The sequence below is a fragment of the Ambystoma mexicanum genome, chromosome 7p, assembly GCF_040938575.1.
Source record: "Ambystoma mexicanum isolate Mex_15411 chromosome 7p, UKY_AmexF1_1, whole genome shotgun sequence".
NCBI classification, from domain to species: Eukaryota; Metazoa; Chordata; class Amphibia; order Caudata; family Ambystomatidae; genus Ambystoma; species Ambystoma mexicanum.
The window spans coordinates 44,250,283-44,264,570 of NC_090939.1; the positions used below are offsets into that span (position 1 = coordinate 44,250,283).

General features: G+C 48.9%; 1 protein-coding gene across 1 annotated transcript in view; it reads right to left on the reverse strand.

The window, feature by feature from the left end:
• Positions 1-14,288, reverse strand: part of PLA1A (phospholipase A1 member A) — a 264,242-nt gene that overhangs the window by 85,081 nt on the left and 164,873 nt on the right. The window contains exons 3-4 of the mRNA XM_069635738.1: positions 6,899-7,076; positions 1,724-1,832 (exon numbers count right to left, since the gene is read on the reverse strand). Of these exons, the coding sequence (XP_069491839.1) occupies positions 1,724-1,832; positions 6,899-7,076 (287 nt within the window). The remainder of the gene's footprint in view (positions 1-1,723; positions 1,833-6,898; positions 7,077-14,288) is intronic.

The window sequence follows — 14,288 nt, forward strand, 5'->3', positions numbered from 1 at the left end:
CTAGTGATTCCACGTAGTCACAGACAAATTGTATTCGAACCAGCACACTATTGCTGCATATGAAGGGGTAGGAAAGACCAAGACTCAAATCACCCCTAGATTTTATTGGCTGGGAATATTTACAGATATCAGACATGTTCTACTAACATGTGAAATATGTCAGAAAACGGCAACCACTCCAGTCCCATTACCCATCATTGTGATTCCTTTCTCAAGGATTACCAAGGATATAGTGGGGCCACTAGAAACATCTAAACTAGGTAATTGTTTTATCCTAGTGATAGTGTATGATGCCACTCCGTCTCCTGAAGCTATTCCCCTGCGTAATAATACAATGTAGGAAATGCTGAAACATATCCTACTCTTTTGTTTGAGAGTCTGATTTCTGAATGAGATCTTCATGGATCAAGGTACTACCTTTATGTCTTGGTTGATGAAGGATGTAAAGGACATGCTTAATATCAAACCCCTAGGAACATCTGTATACCATCCACAAGCCAATGGATTAGTGGAAAGTTTCAATCAAAAGTTAAAAAGAATACTCCACAAGTTGGTAGAAACTGATGGCAGAAACTGTGATGTAATGATACCATGGGCATTGTCAGGAAAAAAAAAACTCCAAACATGCCTAGGATACTCTCTATTTGAACTTCTCTGTGGGAGAGAACCTAGAGATGCATTGGACATTCTCAAGGAGATGTGGGAAGAAAGAGAGGAGTCCTTTTACCCATTTCTCAATCTACCAGAAAGTTAAAAACCCATATGGACACAGTAAGAGAAACATTAAGAAGAGGCTGGGTGACTGTTTCCTCTTAAAATACTCCCAGTCATCGATCCATAAAGGGCAGGAACTACCAAGCTGAGTGACCATTTCTTCTTGATAGGCTGATAAAAGGCATGGAGTACTTCGGTGGATGATCATTTCCTCGGTAGAGAATATTGTCATGGGTCCATGTAGGGCAGTAACTACCTAGCTGGGTGACCATTTCCTCTTGAAATAGTAACAGTCATGGGCCCATAAAGGGCAGGAACTAACAGGAGGTAGATAAATACTAACACACAACCGTTCTAGCAGAACGTGGGCCCTTCATCCAACTACACAGCCCCACCAGTAGGAAGGGTGAGGGTCAGTTTTATGCCATCATCTGTTTGCGTGCGTTGACAATCACATGTAATTGATTTCGTAACAGTGCCCTGATGCCCGTGGGCTGAGGCGCTTTACACATGTATAAATAAATAAATAAATAAATCACAAGCTGGATGACCATTTCCTCTTGAGATACTCCCATTCATGGGCCAATAAAGAGCAGGAACTACCAAGCCAGGTGACCTTTTCTGTGTGTGGTACCATATGCCGGACCTCAGAGGAAGAGCGCTAGTGCCTGAGGATTCATGCCCACTCCTGTGATGAGAGGTGAGGGCTCTTGAAGAAATCACTGTATAATGTTAGAATGGAAATAAATCTTCAAACCTTTTGAAAGGTCTGTCACTTTAAACATCTGGGTAGAAGCTCTATGCGCAGTTATTTGATACAACATGCGATTCCACTGCGGTGGTGGGACGCCATTATAAATGCATGCTCTGACACGATGCTATGGGGATGACTGGGAACAATTCCGGGTCATGGAAGAACTCAAGAGGAGAATTGGGAATCTACTGGAGTTATCTCTGCTTTAGGTTTGATTCAGTTAACTTGGTAACTCAGTTCACACATTATACGCACCTGTAATTCTCCCCAGTTTTCCACCAAAGAAATTGCCCACGACCCCCCCGACGTGTGCACCGAGGCTGGCGCCGATGATGTGGATTGAGCTCTCCCGTGATCCCAAAGCCTGGAAATTGAAGACACAGACATTTATTAAACTAGATAATTAAAGACAACCTCGTTATATAAATATTACAAAATAAAACCAGATTTCATTTACTAACACGTGTTTTGCATTGTCTTCACTTACTGATTTTTAGCACTACAACTACAAAACCTATATTCCAATTACCACTATGTACTAAAAGGATTTTAGACCTTGCGAGGGGTCAGTATCACTTGGCATAATGACCGTCCCCCAACTTATGGCCCTCGACTCAGCCATAACTTGGGGGCTTTAACAACTCCTCCCTTAGTCTATCTATGAGGCTATAATTATTAAAATACATTATAAGGTGTAACCCCATCAAATTCTCACTATATGAGTAAGCAGTATACTGCCTACCAAATGCTAGGACTGCCTCCCATAGGCACTCAGAATGCATTATTAGTCAGGTCCTGTGTTTGGGTAATATAGTGTTGGTGTTTCCTGTGCTCCAACTCAACAGTGACAGCATCACAACCTGTGTAAATGCATGAATAGTGTGTGTGCCCCCGTACCTGTAATGTCTAGTAAGTGTAAGGGGAACCACACTGGTGCCTAGTTGTACATTGAGAAGCAGTCCAGAAGGGGGCGCTGTCATCGCAGTCTGGGCTGTATGGATGGCCAGCATGCTACACCCTGTAGGCGTTATGCTGCCATATAAAGTAGATGAGGTGCTTGAGAACTACAACTCTGGATTATAGCTGACCCAACTCATAACTAGGTGGTGGGTGCGCTCATGATGTGGAAAGGTGGGGGTTCAAAGTTGCAAAGTGGGGATGAGTTGGGCTTGTTTTTCATGGGGCAACTGTGGCTGCAAATGTCGCTTTCGTGGATCTATATGGCATCGATCAGATGTATTTAATTGCTTGTCAATAACGTTTTTTTTAAACCTTTGTTAATTAGCACACATATTCCTTCCTCATAGAGCGGTGAAGCCCCATGGAAGTATGGGGCGTGTGTCTCAGCACTATGAATACTGTAACGTGCTAACCCCCTCCGTCCCCCCCCAAAAAAGTCTGGGAGATGACATCACGGAAAAGTACTGAGAATGTTGCAAATGTACACTAGTTCAATCTGGCTTCGGCTTGTGCTCCCTCTCTCTGTTCCTTTTTGCTTTCTTAGAAGGTGCATCTCTTTCTCAGTGGGAAGCAGCAGCTGACATGAAGGTTCATGTCCTCCAGCCTGAAGGAAGGGAAAGCTTGGGCTTGAGGGACCCTAGTGAGAAGTGAGACTCCAGACCCCACACAGAGCCCTCATAATGTGAAGGTCCATGTCTACTAAAAGCTCACAACAGAGCTGTATTCCATGGATGAAGCAAAACAAAGGAGGTGATGGCTGGAAGGTTTAGAATGAATCTTAACCCCTGGCATTGCTCTGGCTAACCCTCCAGAGCACTGGTCTTAGAGCATATGCAAATCAGGCATGGCCCCACCCCGAAAGTGGCAGTCCAGCTGAAACTGCTAGGTCACATCCCTTCTGCACGAGACCACAAGCAACCCCAAATGTGATTCGGCTTGTTGGGCATCACCAGTGAGTAGCTTGGGTCTCTAGGCCCAGCCGGGATGGGACCCACGCATGGGCATACTTGTCCCACTCAGGGTGACTACTGCAAAAAAAGCGGTGATTAATCTTAACCTTTGGCATTGCTCTGGGCAACCCTCCAGACTATCGTTCTTCGCCTGCCACGCCATTACAAAGCTGAAAGACCATATGCAAATCAGCCTTGGTCCCACCCTGAAAGCGGCAGTCCAGCCCTAACTGCTACGTCACATCCCTTCTGCATGAGACCACAACCATCCAATGAGCTCGAAAAATGTCTACGGATGCTTGTGGCCTCGTGCAGAAGGGATGTGACCTAGCAGTTCGGGCTGACTGCCCCTTTTGGGGTGGGGCCAAGCCTGATTTGCATATGCTCTTTCCCCTTCTGTAATGGATTGGCAGGCGAAGAACGATGTTCTGGAGGGTTGCCCAGAGCAATGACACAGGTTAAGATTAATTCTAAACCTTCCAGCCATCACCTCTTTGTTTTTGCTTTGACACCCCTAATGAGATGGGTATGCCCAGACATGGGTCCCGTGCCTGCTGGCCCTAGAGACCCAAAATCCTCCTCAGTGATGAGGCCCAAAAAGGCTGAAACATGTCTGGGGTTGCTTCTGGCCAGGTGCAGAATGGATGTGACCTAGCCGTTTGGACTGGACGGCCCCTTTTGTGGTGGGACCAAGCCTGATCTTTCCTTGCAGCTGATTTAGACTTAGGTGGCAAACACCCCAGAAACAAAGAAAAAACATGCACAGTTAATTATTCTCGAAACTGAAGGAATAATTAATCACTGGATTCAATGTAAAATAAGGTTTTGTTTCTCCACAGGTGACAAAATCATTTTACAATTTTGATTTTCTAGATCGTCCACTAGAGCTGCACTCATGATTATAAATGGGAGGTGCCTCCTTTGCATACCTCCCAGTGCGGATATTGGGGAAACTGAGAACTGCTATCAGGATGGTTCTTCATTGGCTAGACCTCCCACTGTTTCCTTCTTAGCGGTCCTCGTGGACTGGACTGGGACACGCAGGTGAATGTACAACTCCACTGGATGCAGCTTGAAGAAATGGATCACTCCTGTTCCAGTAGAAATGGGATCTCTGAGGATCCCATGAAGTTTAGTTACTGGAGAACACCTGCCTCATCCACGGGGTTCCTCAACATCTCTACCCATTCAACTCTCTGTTTCTGCTGTCCTCAAGTAGAGGCCGAGATGAGGACAGAGAGCTTTCTTCAGTCCTGTTTCATTGACCAGCCCTGGAGTCCAACCAAGAACTTCTGGGACCCAATGAATGGGTATTTTCAATGCACTCATGTCTCTGGTTCACCTTCCAATGGGACTAGGGAATGATCCAAGTCAAGCATATTCCTACCCGCGCTCCTCCAAGACAGGATCATGGAATTGCAGCGGGATCCCGAACTAGGCTCTGGAAGGCCTGGTAGGTTCAACTGTAGATGGGAGCTGCTCCTTTCTGCCAATGGTTATGGAGAGTTAGGGAGCAGGGATGGAATATGGGGAGCTCTGCAGTGTAGATTGCAGATACACAAAGCAGCCCCCCCCTTGGAAATTCAGAGCCCCTGTCATACAGCCAGGCATTAAGACAAGGGACAGATAACTTCTCCCGCCAGCGAAACACTTGTGTACAGGCGTGTTATAAATGCCATATCATATCATATCAAACCCAGTTGGCAGCAAAAGGTATGCGCCAATTGACAGAAAGTGCAGTCTATGGAATTATCTGCGCATCCCTCTATTCTAGAACAGTAAAACAGTTTGGGGCACACCATAGACTCATACGTATGTGAGATGGTACGTGTACAGAGTCTACGACATTTGGCGGTTGAGTGGGGTCCTTTCTTTTGGTGGATTGAGGTGTCTAAGGATGTTAATTAGTGGTTAGATGTCTGACTGAGCAGATGTAGTTCTGGAGGTGCATCACTTCTAATCTTCTTCAATAGGTCAGTGTGGTCTGTGGGATCCCTGATATAGTGGGTACTGTAGGTATGTGGAATGTGATTAAGGAAATGCCATAAGATTTGTGGTCTCTGATTGGGATGGATGGAAGGTTGGAAGCCTTGGAGACGTGTGTAATGTGAGTGCCTTTGTATGTCATCCATTTGCTTCTGTTGGTGGCCTCGCTGCACTTGGCTCGGTAAGAAAAACAGGGAGTGGGATTAATTGGTGGGACAGTGGGAAAGGCAGATGTGGAACCTGTGGTGCTGATGGGTGCAGCTCGGAAGCACCCGGTCCCTGAGTGCCAATCTGCTTTCTCTGGGTTTGGCAGAGAAACTTGAGAATGTGTTATGCATAGGGAAGAGACCACAATGTGATAGACTCCAGTGCTTTGGGCCTGGTTAGACGCTGATGTTGGCGAGTTCTACAGGGCTAATCATGACTCGGTTAGTGTTGATGTGCTAACAGCTAAGACTATGGTGGCCGTCTGTGTTTTTTGTGTGTGTGTAGGGTCACGTCATTGGAGATCTTAGAGGGAGTCGGTTAGTTGGGGGAAGGAGGGATTAAGCCTTACAAGGCAAAGCAACCTGCCACCCAGCACTCCTACCCTGGACTCTTTGCAGACAGGTCCCATTTCTCTAGCTTCCAACGACACTCTTCTCTCGCTCTTTCTCTCTCTGATACATTGTATACTTTGTGGAATAAAAACATAGATCTGCAAGTTGACAGATGCGGGAAAGGGGTGGTGTGGAACCTCAGACATTATCATATTCTGCTAAGGATTATGGGAGGCAAGGTGTTACATTTCAGTTGAAGGGCAGCTTGGAATTCGAGGACCACAGTCACCTATTTCACCTTCCTTTGTAGGTTAGATAGCAATCGGAGAGAGGCTGCAAACCTCACTCTAACATGATCAGGCACTTTCCTCAGTGGCCTGCTGCAACATTTGCCCGCAGCGGGCAGGGCAAGGCATTCGTCAAGTTGGGGCCAGAGGTCAACCCTGCTGTATCCCTTAACCCCCAAACTCCTCTCGGACAGTCCAAAATGAAAACCTCCCTCTACTACCACCAACAGACACACCTCAACAGGTCTTGCCACATCACCGGGCCTTCAGTATGAGAGTGATGCTACAACCCTGCAGGGATCCTTCACAAGGAAATGGGGAAAAGAAAGGATGTGCAGCACCTTAGCCTTAAAAAAGGATGGCGAGGTGCGACTGCTGCAGGATGGTGAAGATAAGTGTGTTGGCGGCAACAGAGAGGGATCTTGGGCTTCAGGATATGATGGACTTTCCAATAAGACTACAATCTCGAGTTTGCAGCCTCTCTGGCCTCTTGCCAGCTAACAGGCTCAGAGGGATGTCCTTGCTTATGCCACAGCTAAAGGCATGCATGCTTGCTCACGCTGGCCTTAGATGGTGTGCTCACGGTGGCCTTTGGCGGTGTATTTATAATCAGTATCATTGGTGTGTGATCTCAGTGTTGTGATGAAGCCCTTGGACTTGGCGGCCCCACCCATCACTCACATTCCCAGCTGCCTTAGCACACCTTACCAGCAGTTGTCTGATAAATGCCGTGACCTGCAGCCCCAGGCTGGTGATATTGTCCACGGCGCTGATGTATTTAGCCGTGGATCCGGACATCCAGTCCACAACAACCACATTCACATCCATGACTCGAAACAAGGCTTGGATCAGCGGGTCGGCCCAGGAAGGTTTCGTACCCATCACACTAGTGAGGAAGGGGTTAAAGGAAATTAGACATACTGTGAAAATATTGGGTAAAGGCAATTAGACAGAGACCGGCTGCTCATTGGTTTGGGTTAGAGTGCCCACTTACCTGTATGATTAATGGTCTCTCTTTAAAATCCTATGCATTTACTGATTCTCTGCACCCTTTGCTTTATGGGAGTCAAGCAGTCATTGCTTGGAACCGCTGTCCTAGCTCTGCTCGGCTCAAAAACGTCATGCTATCACACACCAATGCTGAAAGGAGCACTCCTCAGCCTCCTTCCTACCTCCCCTCAGGCATGTTATAAGCACCAGGGCAAACATTGCACTTGGGCTAAAAAGATGACTTTTGAACACATTTATGCACCAGGCCATTGAAAATTTATGTTTTTTGCACTAGGGGAATTGTTGCTCTAGCGCTTATAACATGCCTAACTGCACTTGTGCAAAGGTTTTCTAATATGTCCCCTCATTTTTTTAAATAGGGCAAACTTTGCACTAGTGCTAATATCGTGAAAACTGGCACTTGTACAAGTGCAAAGTTTCTGTTATCTGGCCCCAGGTGGCTAGAACAGCGGGCGAGAATACACATTATCTGCACGCTGTTCCAGCCACCTGAGGCCTTTGCACTGGGAGCCTCTCCCTGTTGCCTCCCCACTTCCCCACCCTGACCCCCACACCGCCCCCAACCAAACCCAAAACTCTTCCCCACTCCCTCCCTCCCCACTTACCTGCAGGACCAGATATTTGTGCTCCGGTCCGGTGCACCTCCCACTCCAGCCGCTGCCATAGAAATGGTAAAGAGAGTTAGGGCCTCATTACGAGGAGGGCGGTAAGGCGTTAACGGCACGTGTAAAGGTGCTGGAGCCGTTAACCCCTTACTGCCCCATTACGAGGTCCGCTCGCAGGACCCGCTCAGGATGCCTGGTTTTACCAGACTTCCTTAGCGGGTGCGGAGAGCGGCCCTGCATGCTAACAATGGGCCTGTCGTTAACAGGCCCGTTGTTAGCATGCTCCCCATTCCCATTGAGCCCAATGGGAGCTCAAATGGGACTGGGGAAGGACGGGAACGGGTCTGTGTTCCCTGAATGGGGAAATACCAGGCCCTCCAAGGTCGGAATGGCCCAGTATTTCCCCATTCAGGGAACCCAGACCCGGACCCGGGTTTGGGGGTAGCCATGCCCTCCAAACTCGGAATGAGGCCCCTAGTCCCTTTTCCCTATGGCGGGGGCTTGGCTTTTCAAACAGAAATTTCCATCTGCGATTGACGTCTCTTACGGCAGCAAGTCTCCAGAGGAAAAAACTGAAAGCCATTTGCAACCCTGGGTCAACGCCAGAGTGCTAATGGCTTTCACGCCCGACAGGAGTGTTGAGGTTGGGGGGCGGACATGGCTGGTAACAGCCCACAGCCCTCACCAAGGTCCTCCTAGTTACCGGCCATGTCTGCCACCTGTCGGGGTATGAAAGCCATATTAAATTTAAATTTATATACATTTTATTCAAAATTCACATTTAGTTAGAAATACAATATTATTTAAGCAATATGCCCCGAGCAGCGGGGGCATTACTGAGTCAGGTAATGCCCCAGGGCATTACCAGAATCGGTAATGCCGCTGCTGTGAGCGGCATATTGGCATTAGTACCCCGGCCCGCAAGACCGGGGTACGAAAAGCATATTTTTCTGTCCCGAAACGCTGCAGCGTTTCGGAACAGTAAAAAAAAAAATTACAAAGAAAGTGGCTGCTGGGAAAGGGAAAACGGAGCTATTGGGAGCAGACGTGCTGGGAACAGTAGTGGTCCCAATGCATTTTCTCCCGAAAAAAGAAGAAATCTCAAGGCAAGTGTGGTTGGGAGGGCGAGAGGAAAAAAAAAACATACCTGAACCCTTGGCGGGGGACAAAAGCAGTCTCCAGCCGCGTGGAGGCTCAGAGCGGGGATGGCCCCGCTTCGAGCATCCTTATTGGCTGAGGGGCTGCCACGCCCCGCGCTGGGGACAATGGCATGGAATCCCGTCTGGGGGATTCCCGGCCGGGTAATGCCCCGGCGAGAGCCAATCAGAATGTTTCTTACATTCTGGTTGACTCTCGCCGGGTACTATTATGAGAAATGAAATATCAAAACGCACCTGAGAAACATACCTGGTGGTGCAGGTTGGTGAGGCAGAACACAAACACACAACTGCCCGACTGCTTTTCTAAGAGTTATGCAGGCAGAAGAAGCTTCTAGAAGAGCAGCAAAGACAGGGGGCCTCATTACGAGGTATGCGGTAGAGAGATAACTGGGCCGGTAGGGATGCCGGCCCTGTTATCCCTCTACCGCCCCATTATGAGGTCTCCTCGTGGGACCCGCTAAGGCTTCCTGGTTTTACCAGGCATCCTTAGCGGGTCCCGCGAGCAGACCCGGATGTAAACAACGGGCTCGTCGTTAACGGGCCCATTGTTTGCATCCTCCCCATTCCCATTGAGCCCTATGGGGGCTCGAATGGGAAGGGGGATGTACTGGGTCCGGATTCCCTGAATGGGGAAATACTGGGCCCTCCAAGGTCGGAATGGCCTGGTATTTCCCCATTCAAGGAACCCAGACCCGGTACCGGTATGGGGGTAGCCATGCCGCAAATAGCGGCATGGCTACCTCCATTGTCGTAATGAGGCCCAGGGTGTCCAGATTTTCCAAATTAAAAAGCGTGTTTGGGCACAAACATAAACGTAGGACTGCACCCCCACCCAAGTACACCCTCTCCAACAAAGTCTCCCCGGGTGATCACACAGTCAATAATTTCGTTTCGTAGCAATGGACTTGGATATCAACCACTCTCAGTGGGGTAATTAATTCAATCAAGTAGCTGCAAGGCCCCTACGGCAGATGCCGAAATACACAGCAGATGCTAATTTAGCTTAAAAAAAGCAAACACTCTAAGGTCGTGGAAGTATGCCTGCCCATCTCCCTGCCATAACACCTGCAGTGACTACCTATTTTCTCATTTAAGTGACTAGAGAAGTTCTGTTATTTAAGCAATAAACCCAGAGCAGGGGGGGCATTACCATTCAGGTAATGCCCAGGGAGTTAGTTACATGGCAGAGTGAAGGTTAAATATGTGCAAAACGGGGTTCGGGTGAGGGTGCCAAGGGGCTGTGGCGGAGCGTGGGGCAACACCTACCTCCTGACGGGGGGAGATGACGGCCTCCGAGTCTGAGGAGCCTCGAAACAGGGGCTTTACTGTGTGCTAAAGACCCTGATCTGAGCCTCCTGATTGGCTGGGAGGACACCCCACCCATCTCCCGGGTGCTAATTAAGCAAGATGCCCCAAGCCGCGGGCTTTTCCGATTCAGGTAATGCCCCGGGGCCCATAGTTATAAGCCCGAGTGGGGGTACTAAAATCTGTTTTTCTGTCCCGAAAAGCTGCTGCGTTTTGGGACAGAAAAAAAGAAAATTACACAGAAAATGCTCGCCAGTAAGGGAAAAAGGAGTCCGTTTTCCCTTTCCATGGCGGCCATCGGGAGCAGACGCGCTGGGAACAGAAGTGTGCCAAGCGCGTTCGCTCCCGAAAGATGACAGAAAAGAAGGTTAGTGGGGTCGGGGGTAGGAGAGAGGGAAAAGAAATGGAAAAAAAAAGTACCTGAATCCCCGGCGGTGGACGATGGCAGGCTCCAGCCGTGTGGAGGCTTGCAGCGGGGAAGGCCCCGCTTTGAGCCTCCTCATTTCCTGAGGGGCTGCCACGCCCCTCGCTGTGGACAAAGCGACTGGAATCGCGGCCGAGAATCGAGGGATTCTCGGCCGGATAACCACTCGGCGAGAGCAAATAAGAATGTGTTTTACATTCTGTTTGACTCCCGCCAGGTACTAATATGATTTATGTCACACTCCTCTACCATTTCATGGTCTCCAGGACATCTGGCAGATTGGAAAAAGAAGGGGCAAGGTAGCGTTAGTGGGGTCGCAGGGAAAATGCAAGATGACTTAGCTGTGTGCTGATGCCTGCAGATGGGAAGTCCCCTGAGCTCTGTGCGCATGTCTGTTTCTAGGGGTCATGTGACGTGGGCATGGGGGTATTCGTTTTCCAGAGGGGAGCCTGGTGAGCCTGTGCTGCTGCAATACATTCGCCTGGAATGTGATATGCAGGTTGATTCTAGAGGAGCAGCATTCTGTTTGATGTCTGTTGGGAGGGTTATTCCAGCACCTCGAAGTGACTACGATTCATAGGTGGCGCCTTACACATTTTCCATAAGCAAATACATTTCTTTCAATTGCCCTATGTGAGTAGTTTAGTTGGGAGTCAGGCAAAAACAAAATTGAGGAAAAATGATGCCCCCATTTTTTCTATACACCTGCATATTCGTGCATAAGGTCTGTGCATGGGAACAACATGGTCATGTGTGTATACGGCAGATGGATCAGCACACCGGATGCAGGTGATCGCTTTGCTGACACTGAAACCATCACACATGTGCAGTGTTCCCAGAGAAAACCTATGCCCACAGCACATCTGGTGCAGTTGGCATAGATTTTCCCACCCTCCTTGCGTGCTTTGAAACACTTGCATGTGTGTAGGCTCTATATAAATAAATAAACAATACAATACAATACAGTGTGCTGCCATCCCAATCGCGACCCTCACAAATGGTTATTCTAATGGGTCCGGGGCTTGGAATGGGCCGTACGTGGGCAGTACTGGAGGGGCAACAGCACCGCGGCATTTGTACGTGCATCTCTCTCCCCACTGTGTGCCTGCACTGAGCAGTGCACGAGGCGGGGCGAACATGAGGATTACCTGCACCCTGCACCCAAGGGGAACGATTTTTCCCGAAGATGTTCCCTAATCAGGAGAAAGAGGCTGCTAGCCTCCCACTTAAGCTCACCTGTGACTGCACTTCAAAGGAAGCAGGGGGAGGGGCGTCGGCCGGAGCCCACCTCACCCCTTCTGAGCATTCCCAGATGTGGACAAGGCACGAACGCCCGTCCAGAAGATCTATGAACATGTTTCACCCATGCCAGTCTCTCCTTCCTGCTAAGGATCCTGATAGGCACAACACTGCTCTAGGTCTTCCTCGAGCAGCAAGTGGCCCTGAAAGGCAGACAGGGCAACCATGTAGCAGGAATTCCCATTCCTTTTATAGACCCATCTGCCAGCTATAGGCAATCTGAGTCCTTCTTTCTGGAGGCCACCAATCCCTTCTCTTCCCTGTAAGCCCCGCCCCCTGTCATGGCCGCCGTTCTTCCCTTGTGCCCTCCTGCTTCAGGCTCTGCTGCACTGGTTCCCCTTTCTCCTGGGTGTTCTTCCATGGCGTTTTTGGGATTCTCTACCCAGTCAGAAAGGGAAGTTTTACCCCTTTCCAAACTGATGGTTGACAGTGCTTTGTCCGTGGGGGTGTCCGAGGCTTGGCCTCTGTAATGTATTGATGCTCTGCCTCCTGTCACGCTTCCTGAATGCAGCGTTCTATGCAGTGTTCCAGGCGCCGGGTGCTGCTGGGTCATGCAAAGTGGTGAGAGCGGCTCCCAACGTGGAGACTGCCGCTTCCGCGTTCCCAGCCGAAGCGGCCGGGTAGATGGTAGGCTCCATTCCTTCTGCAGCTCCACTTCCTGCTACAGCGGATGCAGAGATGGCTGCTCCGGCTGTTTCCCTTTCTTCCGCTGCTGCAGCGGCTGGCGAAGTGTGCAGTCCTCATCCTTTGCCCGCCCCATTGAGGCATTCCTGTGCAAAAGTGACAGTCCAGTCTGAACTACTAGCTCATATCCCCTCTGCACGAGACCACATGCATTCCCAAACATGTTTCAGCCGCGTTGGGCCTCATCAGTGAGGAGTAACTTTAGCAAAACCAAAAGGTGATGGATGGAAGTTTTTGAATCAATCGTAACCACTGGCACAGCTCTGGGCTACACTCCAGACCATCGTGTTTCAGCCTGCCAAGCCATTACAGAAGGGGAAAGACACATGCAAAGCAGGTTTGAACCCACCCCCAAAGGGGCAGTCCAGCCTGGTAGCTTCTAATCTGAATCTTCTAGTTATGCTATGCATGTATGCACCTTTCTCGATGCTTCTAAACGGGATATCATATCCATGCTACGGTATGTGGCCCACCCCTCGCCTCACGACCCTTGAACCCTAGACAACACAGTAAGTGTCATCAAATAGCATTGTCCCTAAGTACACTAAATTACTGTGAATCCAAGCAGACCTCCTAGGCCAAATGATAATGTTATTGTATAGCACTTACGCTTAAACTCTTTTTTATAGAACAAATATGCACACAATATCACCCAACCTGTGTTGGTACTCATGTATCGACCTAAGAAGGCTTTTTGAAAAATAAAAAAAATAAAATTCATTTTTTTTCTTCCAAACAGGCATGGCCAGAAACCGACCTTTCTCGATGCTTCTAATCTGTATCTGCTATCTATGCTACGGCGCGTGTGCACCTTTCTCGATGCTTCTAATCTGTATCTGCTATCTATGCTACGGCGCGTGTGCACCTTTCTCGATGCTTCTAATCTGTATCTGCTATCTATGCTACGGTGCGTGTGCACCTTTCTCGATGCTTCTAATCTGTATCTGCTATCTATGCTACGGTGCGTGTGCACCTTTCTCGATGCTTCTAATCTGTATCTGCTATCTATGCTACGGTGCGTGTGCACCTTTCTCGATGCTTCTAATCTGTATCTGCTATCTATGCTACGGTGCGTGTGCACCTTTCTCGATGCTTCTAATCTGTATCTGCTATCTATGCTACGGTGCGTGTGCACCTTTCTCGATGCTTCTAATCTGTATCTGCTATCTATGCTACGGTGCATGTGCACCTTTCTCGATGCTTCTAATCTGTATCTGCTATCTATGCTATGGTATGTGCACCTTCCTGGTAGCCTCTAATCTGAATCTTCTAGCCATGCTATGCATGTATGCACCTTTCTCGATGCTTCTAAACTGCATTTCATATCCATGCTATGGTATGTCTGCCCAGGGCCGGTCTTTGCGTCAGGCTGTGCAGGCAGCTGCCTGACGTGTCCGCCTGTAGGGGGCGCCGGCCGTACCAGCAGTACAGAGGCCTGTACCAACAGTGTCTCATAATCAAATGAGTGAAAAAATAAATGAATACTGTTTTTCACTTGCGTACATTTTTATTAAGTGACACTGTGCCAGTCAGACCCGGGCCACCGGGCCAATCTGAGCGCATGCAAGCAGTCTGACTCTGCATTCCATTTGGGGGTTGCAGTGCTTCTG